The sequence below is a fragment of the Cebus imitator genome, unplaced genomic scaffold (assembly GCF_001604975.1).
Source record: "Cebus imitator isolate Cc_AM_T3 unplaced genomic scaffold, Cebus_imitator-1.0 Scaffold817, whole genome shotgun sequence".
NCBI classification, from domain to species: domain Eukaryota; kingdom Metazoa; phylum Chordata; class Mammalia; order Primates; family Cebidae; genus Cebus; species Cebus imitator.
Window position 1 is genome coordinate 251783 of NW_016108132.1, and position 24123 is coordinate 275905.

Sequence of the window (24123 nt, forward strand, 5' to 3'; positions counted from 1 at the left end):
ATTGTATTTTAGGTTTTGGGGTACATGTGAAGAACATGCAAAATTGTTGCATAGGAACACACATGGCAGTGTGATTTGCTGCCTTCCTCCCCATCACCTACATCTGGCATTTCTTTCTTAAACAAAGGAGGAAAACTACAAAATGCTGCCTGGGCTTGAATAAATGGGAGAGCAAAATAATAAATTCAATAGAGGACCTTAGGCATATTTTAAGAACCACATCTATAAATTATTCACATCAATTAAAAAATGGGAATATCAACATTCATAAAAATATTAGTTTTACCCCTGAATTCAGAACTCCTCTCTCTTTGTAAGCTTTGTCTCTTGCAATATTTCACACTCTTTATTTCCAGTAAGAGCCTTTTAATTATTTTCCTAGTTGGAACAAACAACATTGTTCTCTTTTCTTTAAGCCCATTCCTTGAACATCATTTAGCCTAATTTTTAAAAAATAGTTAAATATTTTACATTGAGACATCAGTGATATTTCTGGTTTTCAGTTGGAAAATACTTAAAAAACAGTTCAGTAAAATACTTCCTCATTATACACTGTGGAAAACAATAAATACTTATTAAAATTTTACTATCAAAACTTTGAATCCTGAATGAAGTTACAACACAAAGCAAAAAAGAAGCTACTTTTTGGCCACTGAAAATTCTAATAAAACACATAACTTTGAAATGTTTGATGTGAAAGTATTCAACTGCTTTTAAGTGGTCATCATGAAGAAAAACTATATAGCCATATAGCCATAAAGATGAAAAATGTTTATATCAGTGTGCTATAGAAACTACAACCGAATATCTAAAAGATCTACAAAGCATTTAGCATTGTTAAGGAAAACAATCATCCAGAGATTTGTTTCTAAACTTCAGAAAGTTGAGACGTAAACGTTGATAAATCTCTCAACAAAGAAACATAAGCCATAGAACCTAGGTTCTAGTCTCAGTTCTGTCACTTATTTAATCTCTCTGAACCTTACTTTTCATCTGTAATACCTGAACTGCCACTACAGAGAGAAGCTGTGAGAAACATAAGTGCAGTACTTCTAAACTACAAAGTACCACATGACAGCAGCAACTTACACATTCTGTGGAGAAACAGTGTATCTATTTGGAAACCTGTGCTATATTTTATACAAGAAGAAATACAATGGTTCTTAAGGCAGTGAAAAAAAAAATGTTTAACTCCTTTAGGAATCAAAGACAATGATTTCTCCTATCAAATTACAACTAAATAATACCCAGGCAACACTGAAACTGTGCACTCACAACCATACAAACCTTTGTGGAACACAATGTGATAACACATTAAAAAGGTCTTAAAAATGGATAATATGTAGGAGCAAGAGGGCCAAAAAGAGGGTTCCACCAATCATCCCCCATGCAGGAACACCAAATTTAACAACTATCTACAGAAAAAAAACACCTTCATAAGAACCAAGAAACAGGTGAGCACTCACAGTAGCTGCTTTTAACTTCATATCACTGAAAGGGACACTGAAGAGCGTAGGAAAGACAGTCTTGAATCACCGACGCCATCCCTCCCCCATCTCCCAGCAGTGGCCGTGTGCTGCGGAGAGAAAAATCTGTGTACTTGGGAGAGGGACACTGCAGCAATTGTGAGACTTTACATTGAACTCGGTGCCATCCTGTCACAGTAGAAAGCAAAACTGAGACTGGGTGCAGTGGCTCATGCCTATAATCCCAGTACTTTGGGAGGCCGAGGTGGGCGCATCATGAGGTCAAGAGATCGAGACCATCCTGGATAAAACAGTGAAACCCCATCTCTACTAAAAATACAAAAAATTAGTCAGGCGTGGTGGCATGTGCCCGTAGTTTCAGGTACTCGGGAGGCTGAGGCAGGAAAATTATTTGAACCCAGGAGGCAGAGATTGCACTAAGCCAATATCACGCCACTGCGCTCCAGACTAGGTGACAGAGCACGACTCCATCTCAAAAAAAAAAAAAAGGCAAAACTGAGCTGAGCTGATGCCCACTCACAAAGGAAGCACTCAGACCAGCCATTACCAGAGAGGCATCACCCATCCAAGCAGTAGGAACCTGAGTTCCAGCAAGCCACACCACCCTGAACTAAAGTGCTCTGGGGCCCTAAACAAACTTGAAAGTCAATGTAGGCCACAAGGACTGCAACTCCTAGGCAAGGCCTAGCTGTGCTGGGTTTGGAACTAGTGGGCATGGGGGATACATAACCTACTGAGACAACAGCTGGGGTGGCTAAGGAAGTGCTGGCATCACCCCTCCCCCAAGCATAGCTTGTAGCTCCAAAAAAAAGACTTCCTCCTTATACTTGAGGAAAGGAGAGGATACCTGCCCTGGGCCAGAAGGAAGTCCACTGCCCTGAAGGGTGAGTCCTGGCCTGGCAGCATTCAAGACAAGCTCAGGAAAGAGCCCTTGGGCCTCTGAACATTAGCAGTAGCTTGGCATTACTCCCTGAGGGCCTGTGGTGGTGATGGCCACAGGCTAAGGCTCCTCTGCCTGTGGAAAGGGTAGAGAAGAGTGGGAAGGACTGTGTCTTGTAGTTTGAGTGCCAGCTCAGCTGCAGTAGAATAGAACACCAGGTAGATTTCTAAGGTTTCTGACTCCAAGACAGTATCTCTGGACCTGTCTGGAACCTGGGGGGTAATCCAGAGAATTCTTCTGAATCTTGTTGAAGACCGCTAAGGTGATACCTCTATGAGTCTGCAAGAACCACAGAGTCTGCAAGTAATCCACCGTTACCGGGCTTAGGGTGTCCGCTAAAGCAGATATGGCATGGATCGCAATACCCAAGTGTATTAGTCCATTCTCACGATGCTGATGAAGACATACCCAAGACTGGGTAATTTATAAAGAACAGGAGGCTTAATGGACTCAGTTCCACATGGCTGGGAGGCATCACAATCATAGTGGAAGGCAAAGAGGAGCAAAGTCATGATTAACAGCAGCAGGCAAGAAGAGAGAGCCTGTGTGGGGAAACTCCCCTTTATAAAACCATCTGATCTCATGAGACTCATTCACTATCACAAGAACAGAATGGGTAAAGACCTGCCCCATGATTCAATTACCTCCCACTGGGTCTCTCCCACAACACATAGGAAGCATGGCAGTTACAATTCAAGATGAGATTTGGGTAAGGACCCAGCTAAGCCATATCATCAAGTCCTTTTGAATACCTGGAAAGCCTTCCCAAGAAGGATGGGTACAAACAAGCCCAGACTAAGAAGACTACAATAAATACCTAACTACTCAAAGTCCAGATGTCAATGAACATCTATAAGTATCAAGACCAACCAGGAAAACATGACATCACCAAACAAACTAAATAAGGTACCAGGGACCAAACCCGGAGAAAGAGATATCTGTGACCTTTCAAAGAATTCAAAATAGCTGTTTTGAAAAAAAATAAATTCAAGACAACACAAAAGAAACTCAGAATTCCATCAGATAAACTTTTAAACGGATTAAAATAATCAAAAAGAATCAAACAAAATTCTAGAGTAGAAAAATGCAGGCCAAGTGTGGTGGCTCACACCTATAATGCCAGCACTTTGGAGGCTGAGGTGGGCGAATCACCTGAGATCAGGAGTTTGAAACCAGCCTGGCCAACATGGCGAAACGATGTCTCTACTAAAAATACAAAAATTAGCTAGGCATGGTGGCAGGTGCCTGTAATTCCAGCTACTCAGGAGGCTCAGGCAGGGAGAATTGCTTGAATTACATCGCTGCACTCCAGCCTGGGCAACAGAGCAAGACTCCACCACACACACAAACACACACACACACACACACACACACACACACACACACACACACACACGCAATCGACATACTGAGTCTCTCTGTTTTTTTGTGGAGACAGGGTCTCACTCTGTTACTCAGGCAGGGGTGCAATGGCATGATCACTGCTCACTGCAACTTCCATCTCCCAGGATCAAGCAATCCTCCTACCTCAGCTTTCCTACTAGCTGGGACGACAGGCACAAGCCAGTATACCTGGCTAATTTTTGTAGAGATGGGGCGTTGCCCAGGCTGGTCTCAAACTCTTGGGCTCAAGCAATCTGCCTGCCTCAGCCTCCCAAAGTGCTGGGATTACAGGTGTAAACCAGTGCCCAGCCCCATCAGAGTTTCTTAATAGCAGAACTGTTCGAGCAGAAGAAAGAATTAGTAAGCTTGAAGACAGGCTATTGAAAAAAATACAGTCAGAGGAGGCAAAAGAAAAAAGAATGAAGCACATCTACAGAATTTGGAAAATAGCTTTAAAAGGGCAATTATAAGAGTTAATGGTCTTCAAGGAGGCTCTAAGAAAGAGATAGGGGTAGGAAGTTTATTCAAAGGGATAACAGAAAACTCCCCAAACCTAGAGAAAAATATCAGTATCCAGTACAAGAAGGTTATAAAAGACCAAGCAAATGTAGCCCAAAGAAAACTACCTCAAGGCTTTTTAATAATCAAACTCACAAAGGTCAACGATAAAGGATCCTAAAAGCAATAAGAGAAAAGAAACAAATAACATACAATGAAGTTCCAATATGTCTGGCAGCATAAATATTCAGTAGAAACCACACAGGCCAGGATGGAGTGGTATGACATATTTAAAATGCTTATGGAAAAAAAAAAAACTTTTACCCAAAAATAGTACATAGCTCGTGAAATTATCCTTTAAACACAAAAGAGAAATAGTTTCCTAGATAAACAAAAGCTGAGAAATTTCATCAACACCAGACATGCCCTGCATGAAATGCTAAAGATAGTACATTTCAATAAGAAGGACATTAGTAAGTAAGAAGAAATCATCGGAAAGTACAAAACTTACTGGTTGTAGAAAGTACACATAAAAATACAGTATTATAATACTGTGTAACTGTGAGATATAAAATACTCAAGTAGAAAGACTGAAAGATGAACCACAACTTTTCAAGACACAGGCAGTATAATAAGGTATAAACAAAAACAACAAAAGGTTAAAATCGGTAAAACATAAAGTGTGGAGTTGTTTTATTTTTGCTTGTTTATGCAAGCAGTGTTATTAGCTTAAAATAATGGGTTATAAGATAGTACTTGCAAGTCTCATGGTAACCTCAAACCAAAAAACCTACAATGAATACACAAAAAAATAAAAAGAAATTAAATCAAACCAACAGAGAAAATCACCTTCATTAAAAGAAGGAAAGAAGGAAAGAAAGAAGGAAGACCACAAAACAACCAGAAAATAACAAAATGGCAGAAGTAAATCTTTACTTATTAGTAGTTACACTGAATATAAACTCTCCAATAAAAAGATATATAGTGGCTGAATGAATAAAAACACAAGCCCCAATGATCCACACAGACTGAAAATAAAGATATTCCATGCAAATGGAAAGCAAAAAAGAGCCGGAGTAGCTACACTTATATCAGACAAAATATATTTCAAGACAAAAACTAGGAAGAGACAAAGAAAGCCATTATATAATAATAAAGAGGTCAATTCAGCAACAGGATAAGGCAAGTGTGTGTATGTATGTGTGTGTGTGTGTGTGTGCGTGTGCGCGCGCACGCATGAACACCCAAATATACAAAGCAAATATTATTAGAGCTAAAGACAGAGATAGACCCCAATACAATAACAGCTGGAAACTTCAACACCTCATTTTCCATATTGGACACACTTTCCAGTAGATCAAAAAAGAAACATCAGATTTAATCTGCACTATAGAACAAATGGACCTAATAGGTATTACAGAATATTTCATCCAATGGCAGTAGCATACACATTCTTTTTCTCAGCACATCTATCATTCTAGAGGATAGATCATATGTTAGGACCCAAAACAAATCTGAAAACATTAAAAAAAAAAAACTGAAACAATATGAAGCCTCTTCTCTGCTACAATGGAATAAAACTAGAAATCAATAACAAGAATTTTGGAAACAATACAAACACATGAAAATTAAAGAATATGCTCTTGAATGACCAGTGGGTCAATGAAGAAATTAAGAAGGAAATTGAAAAATATCTTGAAACAAATGATAATCAAGACACACCATACCCAAACCTACGGAATATACTGAAAGTAGTACTAAGAGTGAATTTTATAGCTATTAATGTCTACATCAAAAAAGAAGAAAAACTACAAATAAACAACCTGATGATACATCTTAAAGAACTAGAAAAGTAAGAGCAAATCAAACCCAAAATTGGAAGAAATAAAGATCAGAGCACAAATAAATGGAATTGAAATTTTAAAAATACAGAAGATCAACAAAATAAAAAGTTGGTTTTTTGAAATGATAGACAAAACTGACAAACCTTAACTGAGACTAAGAAAAAAAGAGAGAAGACACAATTTAATAAAATAGAGATGAAAAAGAAGACATTACAACTGATACCATAAAAATTCAAATGATTTTTGGTGGCTACTATGAGCAACTATATTCCAGTGAATTGGAAAATCTAAAGGAAATGGATACATTCCTAGACACTTAAAATCTACCAAGACAGAACCAGGAAGAAATTCATCAATAAAATTGGTCTGATGAACAGACCAACAACAAGTAATGAGATGAAAGCCATAATAAAAAACTTTCCCAGCAAAGAAAACCCTGGGATCTGATGGCTTCACTGCTGAACTCTACCAAACATTTAAAGAACTAACACCAATCCTATTCAAACTATTCTGAGAAACAGAGGATAAAGGAATACTTCCAAACTCATTCTGTAAGGTCAGTATTACCCTGATACCATAACCAGACAAAGACAAATTAAAAAAAAAAATCGCTGATGAATATTGATGCAAAAATCCTCAACAAAATACTAGCAAACCAAATTCAACAATACATTTAAAAGATTACTCATCATTACCAAGTGGGATTCATCCCAGGGATGCAAGGATGGTTCAATATATACAAATTAATCAATGTGATACATCCATCATATCAACAGAATGAAGGACAATACCACATGATCATTTCAAATGATGCTGAAAAAGCATTTGATAAAATGCAACATCCCTTCATGATAAAAACTCTCAAAAAACGTAGGCATAGAAAGAATATTCCTCAACATAATGAAAGCTATATGTAACAGATCACAGCTAGTATTATACTGAACTGGGCAAAACGGAAAGATTTTCCTCTAAGGTCTGAAACACAACAAGGATGCCCACTTTCACCACTATTATTCAACAAAGTATTGGAAGAACTAGCTGGAGTAATCAGAAAACAGAAAGAAATAAAAGACATTCAAACTGGAAAGAAAGAAGTCAAATTATCTATTTGCAGATGATATGATCTTTTATTTGGAAAAACCTGAAGATTCTACCAAAAAACTATTAGAACTGATAAATTCAGTAAAGCTGCAGGATACAAAAATCAACCTAGAAAATTCAGTAGCATTTCTATTTGACAACAGTGAACAATCTGAGAAAGAAATTTAAAAAGTAATCCCATTTATTATAGCCACAAATAAAATTAAATACCTGGAAATTAACCAAAGAAGTAAAAGATCTCTACAATGAAAACCATACTACACTGATGTAAGAAACTGAAGAGGACACCAAAAAAAACTGAAAGATATTTTATGATTATGGATTAGAAGAATCAATATTGCTAAAATGTCCATATTACCCAAAGCAAATTACAGAATACCAATGACATTCTTCACAGAAATAGGAAAAAAAAAAAAACAAAAAACCCTAAAATTTATATGGAATCAGAAAAGACCCATAACAACCAAAGTTATGTGGAAGAATCGTATTACCTGATTTCAGGGTATACTACAGAGCTATAGTAGCCAAAATAGCATGGTACTAGCCTAAAAAGAGATACACAGATAACTGGAACAGAATAGAGAACCATAAAATAAATCCATACATCTAGTGAATTCATTTTTTGACAAACATGCCAAGAACATATGTGGGAGAAAGGACAGTCTCTTCAATAAAAAGTGCTGGGAAAACGAGATATCCATATGCAAAAGAATGAAAACTAGACTCCTTTACCTTGCCATATACAACAATCAGATCAAAGTGGATTAAAGACTTACATCTAAGACCTCAAACTATGAATCTACTGTAAGAAAACATTGTGGATACTTTTTAGGACATTAATCTGGGCAAAGATTTCTTGAGGAATACCCCACAAGCACAGGCAACCAAAGCAAATATGGACAAATGGGTACATCAAGTTAAAAGCTTCTGCAAAGCAAAGGAAACAATCAACAAAGTTAAAAGACATCCCAAAGAACAGTGGTTCTCACTGTGCAGCTTGGAGAAGGTGCAATACTCTCCAGCTCCACCATTACCACTACTATAAATAATGTTTGTAAAATTTGTACCCAGTAAACAATTTAGGACAGTCATGTCTGCTTACAGGTGTTATTTGTCTGTTAAAACTGGTCTACAGATTGTTTCATGAATGCTTTGCCAAATTATGATAGTTAAAGTTCAATAATGTTTGAAGACATTGTAAGTGACACTGTATCTTTTTTCTAATAGAATTAACTTTTCTGTTTTTGCTTTGTCTTAAAAAAAAAGTTTACATCCCTTAATATTACACATTGAATTCTAGGAATGTATCATTCATTCCTTCCACTCAGTCAATGTTTATTCATTGAGTACTTAAAACAAACCAGAACTATGGCAGATATTGGGAAAAGTGAACAGATGTACTTCCTTAACTCATAAATGTATATAAATAATGTATATACAGACAGTTTCCAACTTAAAATGGTACAATTTTTTGACTTTATACTCATACAACTATTCTGTTTTCATTTTCAGTATTCAATAAATTGCATGAGATATTCAGTAGTTTAGCATAAAATAGGCTTTGCGTTAGATGATTTTGCCCACTTGTTGGCTAAGGTAAGTATCCTGAGCACATTTAAGGCAGGCAAGGCTAAGCTATAATATTCTGTAGGTTAGGTATATTAAATGCACTTTCCACTTAATGGGTTTATTGAAACATAATCCCATCACAAGTCGAGGAGCACATAAGTCTGTATACAGCTAGACAGACATACAGACAGATGGATAGATAAATAAATCAATAGTATAGACATACGGAAGGAAAGGCATAGAATATTATAAATTAGGGACCTAATTTAGATTAGATATTAGATGGGACAGGGCAGAACTCTCTGAAAGGGTATTTATTTATTTATTTTTATTTTTGAGACAGAGTCTCGCTCTGTCACCCAGGCTGGAGTGCAGTGGCCTGATCTTGGCACATTGCAACCTCCACCTCCAGGATTCAAGCAATTCTCCTGCCTCAGCCTCCCAAGTAGCTGGGACTACAGGTGCGCACCACCAAGCCTGGCTAATTTTTTTATTTTTAGTAGAGACAGGGTTTTTCACCATGTTGGTCAGGCTTGAACTCCTAACTTCAAGCAATCCATCCACCTCAGCCTCCCAAAGTACTGGGATTACAGGCATGAGCCACCATGTCTGGCTGAAAGGGTGATATTTAAACTGGACACTATCCAGGAAAAGGAGAGAACAGTCTAGACAAAGAACATATCTCATCTGAATGCCCTGAAGAGAAAATAATTTAAGATGTCCTAGAAACCGAAAGAATGCTAGTATAACTGCAGCATAGTAAGAGACAGAAGAGATCTATTGATAATATTGGAGAAGCAGGTGGAGCCAGATCACAGAAAGTGTACAGACACTGTGGGTGTGTCAGGTTTCATGGTATGCAAAGCCAATGACAAGCTTTAAGTAAGAAGCTGAGATTTCATTTTGTATTTATAGAGACTCCGGTCTCTATAAATGGGTAAGAGGAATAAAAATGTACACGTGAAGATGTCAGTTAGGAAGAGTAGCATAGTGGTAGCAGAAATGGCAGTGAGGGAAAAGATTCTTAATTCTAGCTTGGAATGTTTAAATAAACTACAACACATCCAGAGAATAGATCATAAAAGCTCGCTCTCATCCCATGATTCTTCATCAACGTTTAGAAATAGTGTATCACATGGACCTTGAAGCGGGGGAAGTAATTATAAAATTTTGGAGCTAAAAGGAAGCACAGGAATCCTGTAGTCATCTTTTACTACCCACACATACATGTAGTTAGAATCAGAGAATTGGATTATGATCTTTAGCTTCCACAGACCATCTTGCCGTATGGTCTCACGGCCAGGAGTATACTTTACGCACTCTTTTTAAACTTAAATAGACACCACTCCACTTTGCTACAACCCTTGTAATACACTGCTTACTCATTCTGGAATTCGGAGAAAGAATGGAGAATGAAGAAAAAAATGGGAAATCAAATTTTAAAGAATAAGTATCATTCTCACTAAATCAACCCACAAACTCAAATAATATTCTCTTCTGTTCCTTATCCTACTTTCTGGGCTAGAGGCATACTTAGAAGTCTAAGTTCCTGGGCCCAAAGTACTTAAGAAAACAGGAGCCTCATGATCATTTTGAAATGTGAGTTAACTCCAAAGGCATAACTCATTTAGAGAAAATCAGGCCAAGGATTAATGATCATTCTCTAAAACTTTTCTATTCTTAATTCCTAAGATTACACAACTATTAATTACTAATAGTGAGTAACTCTTCTTGTTCTCTTTAAGTAACAGAAAATTTATATCTACTATGTCCTAAATAACATGTTAAATGGATTTCACCTTAATACATCTACATTGATGTGTCATATCACTGTATTGCTGCCTTAACTTAAAAATATTGTAAATGAACAGTTATATATAAATGTACACTGCAATCAAACATTACTTGAAAATTCTAACCTTAAACATGGGCCTCACATGCTCCAAATGTGTTGCACTTGTAAAAGGTGCCTGAACATGGCTCACGGCCTCCATGAGCGCTTTAGCTGTCTTGGCCATCTGCTCCATTTCTAAGTTATACAGAAGTCTTCTTTGTTTTTCACTGGCTACATCTGAAACAATAAACACTATCACCATTTAAAATATAAAACATTTAAGAATTCTATTTTGATGTTTTACTATCAAATAATAAACACTAACAGTACTAATTGAAAACAATCCTAAGGAGCAAGACACAAAAGGTCACATATTATATGATTCCACTTATATGAAAATTCCAGAACAGGTAAATCCATAGAAACAGAAAGTAGACTGGTGTTTTCCAGGGGCTGGGGAAATAAGGAGTAACTGCTTGATGGGTTTGGAGTTTCATTTTGGGATAATGCAATATTTTGGAATTAAAGGTGGTAGCTGCACAACATTGTGAGTGTACTAAAATGCCGCTGAATTGCTCATTTTTAAATGGCTAATTTTATGTTATATAAATTTAACCTGAAAAAAAAATCCCTGGACTGGGAGTCAAGAATAAGTGGAAAACCTATCAAAAGGGAAAAAGAGTAAGTACAACTGTCACAATAAAATTATTAGGGAAACAACCCAAATATGGAACAAGAAAAGAGCAGAAGAGAGGTAAAAGGCAATGGTATTCAGCCTGGGGTGGTGCTCACAACTGTAATCCTAGCACTTTGGGAGGCCAAGGCGGGTGGATCACCTAAGGTCAGGAGTTCGAGACCAGCCTGACCAACATGGAGAAACTCTGTCTCTACTAAAAATACAAAAAAAAATCAGCCGGGCATGGTGGTGCATGCCTATAATCCCAGCTACTCGGGAGGCTGAGGCAGGAAAATCGCTTGAACTTGGGAGGCAGAGGTTGTGTTGGGCCAAGATCATGCCATTGCACTCCAACCTGGGCAACGGGAGCAAAACTCCTTCTCCAAAAAAAATGGCATCCTTGTATCACACAGGCTTGAATGGCAAACTGTTCCTGAGCTAACAAGAAAACAACTGTCCATAACACTCCAGGACAATTTTGGTGTTTTCAACACAACACCATCTCCTATTTACAGCTGCTTTGATTTCCCACCACCATATATAAAATAGGACAGAAAAACAGTAATATGAGGATGATACAATACATATTATTTTCTCCTGACATTGAATTTTATTACTGCAATTTGTTTAAACTTGAGATTTTAGGTCGAAGTGGAAAAGCTCAGAAATGCAGGAATTCTGTTTCTATATTACTGTTAGATTCTTGTGCCATTAGCCTCATCTCATTCCTATAGTCAGATTTCAGCTCAAATTTAATTACCACTGTCGACAGGCATAGAGTGTCTAGAAGGACGCTGGGTCCACAGTTGGCTCCTGGTGCTAGTTAGACCTAGGGACTCTATAGTGACATAACTTGTGGTCTGCTTGAAGTAGTGATTTCTAACTCTGTGAGCTCCAACCTGATCCTAAGCCTCCCTACCTCCTTCAATCATCCCTACTTCCAGCTTCTGTTTATATGTAACAAATGGAAATACGTTGCTTGAAGATGATGAAGAGGAAGAAAAAGTGGTAAGAGCTGAAGCCTGACTACTGGGCCTAACTACTCTTTATGACCTCTGAATCCTTGCTAAGGTTAACCGCTAAATGGATTAGCATATAATAAATGCACACTGACACATGCATATAATATAGTATTTTCCATTAATCACTGATCAGAGTTAGCTTTCTTCAGAATGTGGGGAAAAAATATGATCACATCACCAAACTCTATTATACTATTTCTCATCAAAACATGGTTCTAAATGATATTTCTAAGGTTACTTTACTCTAAATCAAGTAAAAAACTTTTTAATTTTTAATTACATTTTTTTTTTTCTTTTTTAGAGATAAGAGTCTCGCTATATTGTCTACGTTGGTCTCGAACTCCTGAGCTCAAGTGATCCTTCTGCCTCAGTCTCCCTGAGTAGCTGGGGACTATAAATACAAACCACCACACCTGACTATAAGTGAAAAACTCTTAGGAACCCATATTTTTCCCCTTGAACAATCAGAATTCAATTAATTTAGATACTTACTTTGTTTACTTGATTTTGTTGGTATTGTTAGTTCTTTTGTTTCTTTCATTGATATCTTTTTCCCAGCTATTTCATTATAGATAGCTGATAGATACTCTTCAGGAAGGTCTTTACTGTCATTGATACCTCTATTCATTTTAATGTACTGTTCCTTTGTCATTTTATTTTTCACCTAGATATAAAAAACCATTATAATTCCTAAAAATTAACGTAAAGGTTACACTTGTGTTTTAAGGATATGAATATTTACATAGGAGATTTTGTAAATACTTTTGAGAATAGAAGCTGGAAAATATTCAACAAAATATAGATAACAATGAAAAAAAACTCACAGAAAATGAAGGCAATACAGAAAAGACCCATTCTGGCATAACTAATTCATACTCTGAGGTGGACACGAGTAATATGCAACCAGAAAGAAGGGAGGTTGAACAATGAAAATATCTGTATTTGCCAAAAGTTTAAGAGGTCTTGCAATCTCTTAAAAGGGCCATAACAATTATTGGAAATACAAAGGTGTCAAAAGCATTCAAATCTTAGTTTAGAAGAACATAAATGTGCTGTTAATGAATATAAAGCTGATTTTATATAGAGAGAATATAAGAATAACAATACTTCAAATTTATTTAAAACCAGATAACAATCTCTCTGACTGAGCCACCGTGGCAACTGAATTATGTTAGGTGATCTGTACAAAGTATCCTTGAAATGTTTTGTCTTGTGTAAGAGTACCCTAAACAGAAATGCACTTTGCACCTTGATAAAGCTGTGGAATACAAGTTTGGAGTCTGTAAGACGGTAGCCCTGTTACCAAACTTGGGAACTAGCATAGCCAAAATGTTTGTTTACACTATGCCTCCAGAAACCTAGTTAGATAAAATTCAGAAGTAATATGTCGTCTCTGAAAAGATATTTAATTAAATTTATTTCCACCACCTTCCATAAAGAATTTAAGGCAACTCCTAAGATATAATTCCTGTAAATTTACATGAAAGTACACAGAAAAATAATCAAGCAAGTTATCAGAAGCTCGCAAAAATAACTATAGAAAGTGTGGTGTTACATGCCTATAGTCCCAGCTATTCAGAAGGCTGAGGAAGGAGGATGGCACAAGCCCAGGAATTCAAGTACAGCCTGGACAACATAGCAAAACCCTGTCTCAAACAAAAACAAAAGTACAGAGGAACCAACATTTTCAGAAAATATTACTGGGATACATACACTTATTTACTCCAGATAACTCTGCAAACAGATTTTGCTAATTTGTCAGAAAAGGAGGCAGGAGTGCTTTTCCTACAAAAATGTAAAAATATTACCATGAAAGTTTTCAAGTATAACTTATTTAAGGGAATAAAACCCTATCATATTATAAATTTAAAAACTCATCTTGAGTCATGGCACTGAAAAAAAAAAAAAAGAAAAGAAAAAAAGCTTTTTTACCTAAAGTTCGGATGAATCCTTAAAAAACACACCAGGAGTAACAAAGTAAAAGACTACACACTGCTGCCAATAAGAAGTAAAGGAAGATTAAAATTACCTGGAAATTTTAAGCATGGCAAAATGTTTTAGCATTATGCCAATCAGAGGCAGAGAAAAGTCTTGACAGAAAATCTGAAGTAGCAGTTAATTCTCTATGGATCTAGGTTAGGGATCCCATGCATGGGCATACCAGATACTTTGCTTTCAGGTACCCAAAATAAAGCACACTGCTTCACACAGAACACTTCTGCCATGGTGGGATTCTGAAGCTGTATAAAACAAAATTCTACTTTTCTTCTCCTGACATCTTTTACAGAACATTCTACTCTTGACTTTTATCCGCATGTGCTTGTATTAAGCCGTGCCTTATTCAGTGTTTAAATCACGTAAAGCCAGTTGTTACTACTGATTACTGTGTACACAAAAATTAAATTTGTTCTAAATATGCCTCACAATATATTTTTTTAAATCACTGACACACACTACATAAAAAGTAGCCTAAGTATAAATATTCTGGGTGAAAAGGGAACATAAACAGCTTGTTAAAATTAAAATTTTAAGTTTGAAAAGAACTAAGAATGAGTTTTAAAAACTTCCTTTAAGGTTATTTGCATTTAAAAATATTGTCATTCGTTATAGTTATCTAAAATCAACTGAGGCCAAGATCATGGGTACAATTTTCTAACAGACTGCTTAGCTTCATAGAAACTCACAAGCTGGTTCCACAGCTGCAGGCTGCATAGCAGCACATGATACCAGGCAGCAAGCTGATGAGGAACAGTCAGACACTAAGCAGTTGCCACCGCTAGAGTAGGACTCTGAGAACATGTTCTGCAATCAGGCACTGTTAGGCTGAAGATGGTACACTGTTGTCAAGGTAATGTTCCCTAACTGGTAAGTCTTTAGAAACTTTTCATAGTCTGGATACTTAATGAAAAGGTGTAAAAGTTTTAATATTTCTTCAAAATAACATGAGTATATACATATATAGGAAGATATTGTACAGGTACATATAATATTGCTGATTCATTTATAGAACCAAATGTCTTTTAAAGCATAGCCTTTTAAAACCAAATGCATGTAAGCCCAGGTAAAAATACTACAGTTTAGGTTGAAAAATCAGATGAAAAAATTAGAATGAAAATTCTGATGTAAAAATATCTAAATAAATCCCAGCTGTAGACTACCTTATAAAACCATAGAATGAGTCATCATGCTCAATAATAAAAGCCCTGCAGGTGAGCTGCTTTGACTATACTGCCAATAATATGCCAGAGGCAAATCTTGAATTAGTAAAATTTTTAATAATTTTTTTAAGGTTTTATATAAAATCAAGTAAATTTGTGGTAAACGCACAGTTGCTTCATATAATCATATGTATATACATAATTGTATATATTCTTACTTTAGGTTTGGTATACACTTTCCTTATCAACCGCGATGCAAACATCTCAAAACAGACACAAAAAAATCCAAAGGTTAATCTCAAAATTAAATAAATTTTTATTTTTCCAATACATCTCAGGTTAGAAAGTTTGAAATGTATTTTACAGCCTAAGAATAACAAATATCATTAGATACCTACCCCTAGAAGTACTAAGAAATCCTTGCAAATAATTCATAAAGGTAATTTTACCCAAAAATGTCAACGTGTGTTTTTAGAAACTAAGCAAAAAATACTAAAATGTTAAAAACAAACTTTTTTAGTAGATATCAGAAATCAAAAGTGACAGTTCTTTAATATTTAATAAAATATGAATTTTATGAGGCAAAAGAAATGAACATTTCTAGATATCAGGTATTTTAAAATTATTGTTAACTTTTTAGGTATGATGATATTATGGTTATGGTTATGTTTAATTAGAGTACTTCCCTTTTAGAGAAACACACTAAGATAAATGCAGATGAAACGGTATGATATCTGAGATCTGCTTCAGAATCATCTAGAGGAGGGAAGAGACATAGACAGAACAAAACTGGCCATAAGTTGGTAACTGTGGAAGGCAGGTAATGGGTACATTAGAGTTCATTATACTAATTAATCTCTCTAATGTTGAAGTCTGAAATATTATTATTTTGTTTTAAGACAGGGTCTCCCTCTGTCACCCAGGATGGAGTGCAGTGAGACGAGCTCAGTTCACTGTGACCTGTGCCTCCCAGGCTCAAGCAATCCTCCCACCTTAGCCCCTCAAGTAACTGGGACCACAGGCACAAGCCACCATGCCAAGCTAATTTATGTATATTTTGTAGAGACAGGGTTTCATCATGTTGCCCAGGCTGGTCTTGACTCCTGGACTCATGTGATCCACCTGTCTCGGCCCTCCAAAGTGCTGGAATTACAGGTGTTAGTTACCATGTCTGGCCTGAAACACTGTATTTTTTAGAAAGATGGTTTATACATAGTGCTTTTCCATATTGTGACAAATAAACATAAGACCTATAAATGTCTTGTTGTTAAAATTTATCTTAAGCTTTATACAGTTGTCAATCATGACAGTGATAAATACATTTTATAGATACCTAAAAGTCTAATTATAATTACTACCAGAAATTCCTTTTGTAAAATGTTCACCATCTCAAATTAAATACCCAAATTTGGTGACTGGTTTAACTGAGTAAGACTAAAATTTCAACTATTACTTATTGAATTCAGAAAAATGTATTTATTTTGTACTACTTATTATAAAACTGACTTAAAAGAAAACATACCTGTGGACTGTGAAGGTCTGTGGTCAACATGATAATTGAATAAGCCAAAACATAAGCAGTATCCGCACTAGCAAAAAGAGTTTGTCTGGAAAAATAAATGTATGTTATAAGCTTCTACTGTTTCATATAGTTTCATTTAAATAAGTCACCTCAAATCCCACAGCACTTTTAATTTTCTAAGTTTCTCACATTACAATTTTTTATGGATTTGTTTTATGACTTTCAGATTGTAGACAATCTAAATTCTTAAAACAGGGAATTAGTTCCTAATATCTGTAAATCCCTGGATGCTACAGTGTTTTGGATATAACAGACAATCAATGAGAATTTAACCTTATTTACCCTTGGTTGCATTCTAGGTATCTTGCAGCAAATTTTTCCATTAATCGATCGATTTTCTGAGCTTCCCCTGGAAGACGAAATCCTTCCAGAAACATACGAAGGGCTGAAACAAAGTCTTTTCCTGAAAAGTCATGTTGGTCCACATATGCATACATGACTTCTTTGTTAAATTTATCATTATCTCCCAGGAACTCACCCACTTGAGTCTAAAGTAAAAACAGAGGTAGAAATTGATATTCTCATGACATGTTTACATTCGCCACACAGCTGCTTAAAAAGAAGAAAATTTCATAAGATCCACAGGCATTTGACTACAGAGTTAACAATTTCAAACACAAAGCTAAAAGTTAAACACACTAAATGCCTTCATAAAAACATTAGGATATTCTTTTCAGTTTAGAAAATTTAAAAAGCAGAATTTATGTTATAGCTACACACACACACACACACGCCGCAGTCATCACTCAGTACTGGTGGGGGATTGGTCCAGGACCCCGCATGGATACCAAAATCCATGGATGCTCAAGTTCCTTATATAAAATGGCACAGTATTTGCATATAATCTCTGCACATCCTCCTATATACTCTACTCCCATCTCTAGATTACTTATAATATGTAATACAACGTAAATGCTATGTAAATAGTTTTTCTGTACTGTTTAGGAAATAAGTACAAGAAAAAAAAGGTTTTCTCCATTTTCCCCCTTGAATATTTTCAATTTCTGGTTGGTTGAATCCAGATACACAATCCATGGATACAGAACTTACGGCTCCAGAGTGCCAATTATAGATAATTATAACCAAGGTTATTATTTTTTGTTTCTGAGAAAGATTCTCGCTCTGTATCCCAGGCTGGAGTGCAGTGACACAATCTTGGTGCATTGCAACCTCTAACTCCTGAGTTCAAGCGATTCTCCTGCCTCAGTCTCCTGAGTACCTGGGATTACAGGCACCCGCCATCACCACCAGCTAATTTTTAAATATTTTTATTAGAGATGAAGTTTTGCCACGTTGGCCAGTCTGGTCTCAAGCTTCTGACCTCAGGTTATCTACCTGCCTTGCCCTCCCAAAGTGCTGGGATTACAGGTAGGAGCCATTGAGCCTGGCTAACCAAGGTTATTCTTTATGTTTTCCTTACCTACATACTTAAGAAAGCATTTTAAAGGAGTCACAATATGTATCATTAACTTAAAAAAGATTTGTACAGAAAAGGGGCCAAGCATGGTGGCTCACGCCTGCAATCCCAGCACTTTGGGAGGCTGAGGCAGGAGGACTGCCTGAGCCCAGGAGTTCAAAACTAGCCTGGGCAATATAGCCAGACCCTGTCTCTAATAAAAAGAAAAAAAAAAATCAAGAATTTTACAGAAGAGGTTAGAATGAAAATGGTATTCTTACAGAATCTAATCTTTCCTCTTGATGTAAGAATTGCGCAATATCTTCAGGTGTGGTGCCAAGCATCCCTTGTTCTTGGAGGTACTGTATTCCTCTCTTTGGTTTCTTATTAAATCTAGATGATGTCAAAGTTAATAGGAACATTAAAAATAGAAAACCATTCATAGTCCCCGAAAAGATCTTAAACCACAGTAAATTAACTTTTTAATAGCACCCAGAAAACAGAAGCTTATTTAATATAATTTGATGCATGAATGTATAAAATAATTACATTGTGCCAAGTTTTCTTTATTCTTTTCTTTTTAGAAATGAATCTCATATGGAAGGTCATTTTTATTACTATCATTTCACTGACATTTTGTTACAGTATGGACTATTTTTTAATCCATATCAACAGTGGTAAATTAGACCATGAGAGACTATTAGAGAGAATACCATGTAGTAAATGAACTTTGAGTAAGGCTGTGAATACTAAGTATCTCATACAGGTATACTTCATTTCATTACACTTCACCGATGACATATTTTTTTTTTTTTTTTTACAAATTGAAGGTTTGTGGCAACTCTGCATTGAGGAAGTTTACCGGTGCCAGTTTTCCAAAAGCACGTGCTCACTTTGCGTGGGTGTCACATTTTGGAAATTCTCACAACAGTTCACACTTTTTCATTATTGTATCTGTTACTGTGTGATCTGTGATCAATGATCTTTGATGTTGCTATTTTAATTGTTTTGGGGTGCCACAAACCATGCCCATGTAAGACGGTAAACTTAATCAATGATTGTTGCATGTATTCTGATTGCTCCACTGACTGGCTGTTCCTCCTCTCTCTTCCTTTCCTTGGGCTTCCCTATTCTCTGAGACACAACAATATTGAAATTAGGTCAATTAAGGACCCTACAATAGCCTTTAAGTGTTCAAGTGGAAGGAAGAGTTGCACATCTCTCGCTTTAAATAAAAAACTAGAAATGACTGAGCTTAGTGAGGAAGGCATGTCAAAAGCCAAGACAGGCTGAAAGGTAGGCTTCTTGCACCAAACCAAGTTGTGAATGCAAAGGAAAAGTTCTTGCAGGAAGTTAAAAGTGCCACTCCAGTGAACACACAAGTAGGAAAGCAAAGCAGCCTAACTGCTGATAGGGAGAAGGTTTTCATGTGTAAAAAAAATCAAACCAGTCACATTACCTTAAGGAAAAGCCTAACCCCAAGAAAGGCCCCAACTTTCTTCAATTCTACGAGGCTAAGAAAGGTACTGAAGCTGCAGAAGAAAAGTTGGAAGTTAGCAGATGTTGTTTCATGATTTTTAAGGAAAGAAGCTATTTCCATAACATAAAAGTGCAAGGTGAAGAGCAAGTGCTGATGGAGAAGCTGCAACAAGTTATGCAGAAGATCTAGCTAGAATCATTTACGAAGATAGCTACACTAACAACAGATTTTCCAAGTAGAAAAACAGTCTTTCTTCTATCAGAAGAAGATGCCATCTAGGACTTTCATAGCTAGAGAGAAGTTAATGCATGGCTTCAAAGCTTCAAAGGAGAAACTAGTTCTCTTAGGGGCTAATGGAGCTGATGACATTAAGTTGAAGCTAATGCTCACTTACCATTCCAAAGATCCCAGGGCCCTTAAGAATTACATAGTAGCTGGGCGCTGTGGCTCACGCCTGTAATCCCAGCACTTTGGGAGGTTGAGGTGGGTAGATCACGACGTCAAGAGATCGAGACCATCCTGGCCAACATAGTGAAACCCTGTCTCTACTAAAATATAAAAATTAGCTGGGTGTGGTGGCGCGCATATGTAAGTCCCAGCTACTTGGGAGGCTGAGGCAGGAGAATTGCTTGAACCTGGGAGGCAGAGGTTGCAGTGAGCCGAGATCGTGCCACTGTATTCCAGCCTGGTGCCTGGCGACAGAGTGAAACTCTGTCTCAAAAAAAGAAAAAAAAAAAAAAAAAAAAGAATTACATGCTAAACCTACTCTGTGCTCTAGAAATAGAACAAAGCCTGGATGATAGCACCATCTGTTCACAACATAGTTGACTGAATATTTGAAGCCCACTGTTGAGATCTACTGCTTAAAATATTCCTTTCAAAAGATTACTGCTCACTGACAATGCACCTGGTAACCCAAGAGCTCTGATGGAGATTTACAATGAAATTAATGTTGTTTTCATGCCTGCTAACACAGCATCCATTCTGCAGCCCTTGAATGAGAGTAATTTTGTTTTTGTAGAAATATGGTCTCGCTATGCTATCCAGGTTGGTCTCAAACTCCTGGGCTCAAATGATCCTCCCATCTTGGCCTCCCAACGCTGGCATTACAGGAATGAGCCACTGTGTCCTGTCCTCAGAAGTAACTCTGAATTTCAAGTCTTTTTTTTTTTTTTTAAAGAAATGGGGTCTTGCTACATAGTTCACACTAATCTTGAACTCCTGGCCTAAAGCCTTAAAAGAAATACACTTCATAAGGCTATAGCTGCCATGTACAGAGATACTGCTGTTGAATCTGGGCAAAGTAAACTGAAAACCTTCTAGAAACGTTTAACTGTTCTAGATGCCACTAAGAACAACTCATGGGAGGGGTAAAAATACCAACATCAACAGGAGTTAGGAAGAAGCTGATTCTAACCCTATGGACGACTTTGAGGAGTGCAAGACATCAGTGGAGGAAGTAACTGCAGATGTGGTAAAAGTAACATGAGACTTAGAATTAGAAGTAGAGTGTGGAGATGACACTGAATTGCTGTACCCTCATGATCAAACTTTAACATATGAGTAGCTGCTCCATACTGATAAGTGAAAATAGTGGTTTCTTGAGATGGAATCTACTACTGGTGAAGAGCCATGAACACTGGTAGAAAGAAAATAAGGCATTTAGAATATTCCATAAATTTCATTCATAAAACTGCAGCAGAGTTTGAGAGGAAAGACTAATTTTGAAAGACATATTACTGTAGGTAAATGCTATCAAACAGCATTATATGCTACAGTAAAATCCTTCATGAATAGAAGAGTCAATCAATGCAGCAAACTTCATTGTCTTCTTTCAAGAAATTACCACAGCTACCCCAGGTTTCACTAACCACCATCCTGATTTGTCAGCAGCCATCAACACTGAGGTAAGACACTCTACTAGCAAAAAGACTACAGCTCACTGAAAGCTCAGATGGTTCCTAGTGTCTCTCCACAATAAAGTATTTTAAAATTAATGTATGTACATTGTTTTTTAGACATAAGGGGATTGAAGGTCAATAAACTATGGTACAGTATAAACATAACTGTAATGCACTGAGAAATAAAAAAATTTGTGTGACTCACTATATTGCGATATTCACTTCATTGCTGTGGTATGGAACTGAACCCACTATCTCTGAGGTACTCCAAATATATAGTCTCCTTAATCTTCAGGTAATCTTGGCTCATTTGTCCAAATTAATTAGCCCACACATAACCTTTCTCTATATAGCTCCAGATTCTCTCTCACTTCCTTCTCCTTCCTCTGCTCCCATGTATCGTATCCCATTCCCTAAATCTATTTTCAGAGTCCATTTCCTCTGCAAGTCTTTTACCTGCTCCATTTATAGGGGGACTCGCCCTCAGGCTTAAAGACCCAATTCAAATATTACCTCTCTGTGTATAGATCATTTACTCCCTACTTTTGTTATTTTGGTGCTTCAACACCTGTCATTTGGGCTATTCCAAGAGTTCTTCAACGGTCTCCCCATCTGTATTTCCCACATTCTAATGCACCTTTGGCAAAGTCCTATTTACAAAACAGAAATCTGATGATCCTACTCCCGTGCTTAAAGTTTTTCACTAACATGCTAATGGCACGAGGAACAAGACAAAAAGTCCTTTACATGGAGAATACGGCCTTCTGTAATCTAGATCTAACTCAATGCTCTCATCTTAGCTCCTGTTATTCCCCCTCCACTCTGCCCCTGCCGTGCTGAACAACAGTGCTCAGATGTCCTCTCTTTCCTCTGCTGCTGCACATGCCATTCTCTTAGTCTGGGATGCTCTTTCCTGTTCTGTCTTCCTAAAGATTCCCTTGTTAAGTTCTCATCCAACAACCATAACCACTTAACATTCATAAAATTAAAACATTTTCCACTAAGATAAACATAATCCTCGCTCTCTAGAAGCACTCACTGTAATAGAAGAAACACAATTTTACAGAATTATAATAGTAAAAATGTAACAAATAGATGTATTCACAAGATAAGAAAATAACACATAAGTAACTAACTGAGATGGTCATAATATATTTCCTGGGAAAGATGACTCTAGGGCTGTTTCAAAGAATAATTATACATTTTATAAGAATATAAGAAAATAAGAAAAAACATCCCAAAGAGGAAGAGGCCATACTAAAATACTAAAGCACAAGACAGTATTATGTTAAGTGTCTTGTTGGCACATGGTTGGCACAGTGAGGTGAGATAGAAACGTGGCAGGAAATGAAGCTTAGAGTCCACTCGATCCAAATCATGAAGGTATTATCATACAGTCAAAGAAGGTTTGGTTTTATTCTCTAAGAGAGGGAAGAAACAGACTTTCATTCAAGAAAGGTTATTCTAGAGAACAGTGTGAGAAAAGATGGAAGAATGAACAAAACCAAAGAAAGGTAAGGCAATTGAAAGATTATACTAGTTGAGGAAAGAAATGATCATGATTTGACTTGTAAGAATAGCTGTGGGAGATCGAGAAAAGAACAGATTGCAGGGATGTTAGGAAGTAGAATCAACAGGATTTAGCGACAGATTAGATTCAAGAATGAGGGGGAAGATCTAAGCTAACTCCCAGGATTCTAGTTTATAAATTTAGTAGCATGCTGGGATTACTACCATAAATAAGAAACACAAAACAAGAGGCTTTTCTATTTGTCTTTTGTTTTGAGTAAAAGTACTAGGGGGTTGATGTCAGAAAAGAGCTGAGGAACAGAACCCTGCCAATGCTAAGATATATGCAGGAAGAAAGAAAAGGCAGCCCACAAGACTGAGATGGCATAATCAAAGAGACAGGAGAGAAACAGGATAGGCTGTTGTCATGAAACAGTTGTACAGAAGTATACTGGGAACATAGCTCCATGACAGCATTCTCATCAATGTCTGTATGAAGCAGAAAGCAACTCCAGACCGGGTGCAGTGGCTCATGCCTGTAATCCCAGCACTTTGGGAGGCTGAGGTGGGTGGATCATGAGTTCAAGAGATTGAGCCCATCCTGGCCAACACAGTGAAACCCCATCTCTACTAAAAATACAAAAATTAGCTGGGCATGGTGGTGCATGCCTATAGTCCCAGCTACATGAGGGGCTGAGGCAGAAGAATTGCTTGAACGTCGGGAGGTGGTGGTTGCAGTGAGC

At 36.9% G+C, this 24123-nt stretch overlaps 1 protein-coding gene across 3 annotated transcripts in view; it reads right to left on the bottom strand.

Moving 5' to 3' along the window:
* The window catches only part of ARFGEF1 (ADP ribosylation factor guanine nucleotide exchange factor 1), a 131846-nt gene that overhangs the window by 70359 nt on the left and 37364 nt on the right, over positions 1–24123 (bottom strand). For all 3 annotated transcript variants that reach the window (XM_037735456.1, XM_017520216.2, XM_017520215.2), the window contains exons 14-18: positions 18772–18883; positions 17377–17582; positions 17035–17119; positions 12847–13018; positions 10742–10893 (exon numbers count right to left, since the gene is read on the bottom strand). In XM_037735456.1, the coding sequence (XP_037591384.1) occupies positions 10742–10893; positions 12847–13018; positions 17035–17119; positions 17377–17582; positions 18772–18883 (727 nt within the window). The remainder of the gene's footprint in view (positions 1–10741; positions 10894–12846; positions 13019–17034; positions 17120–17376; positions 17583–18771; positions 18884–24123) is intronic.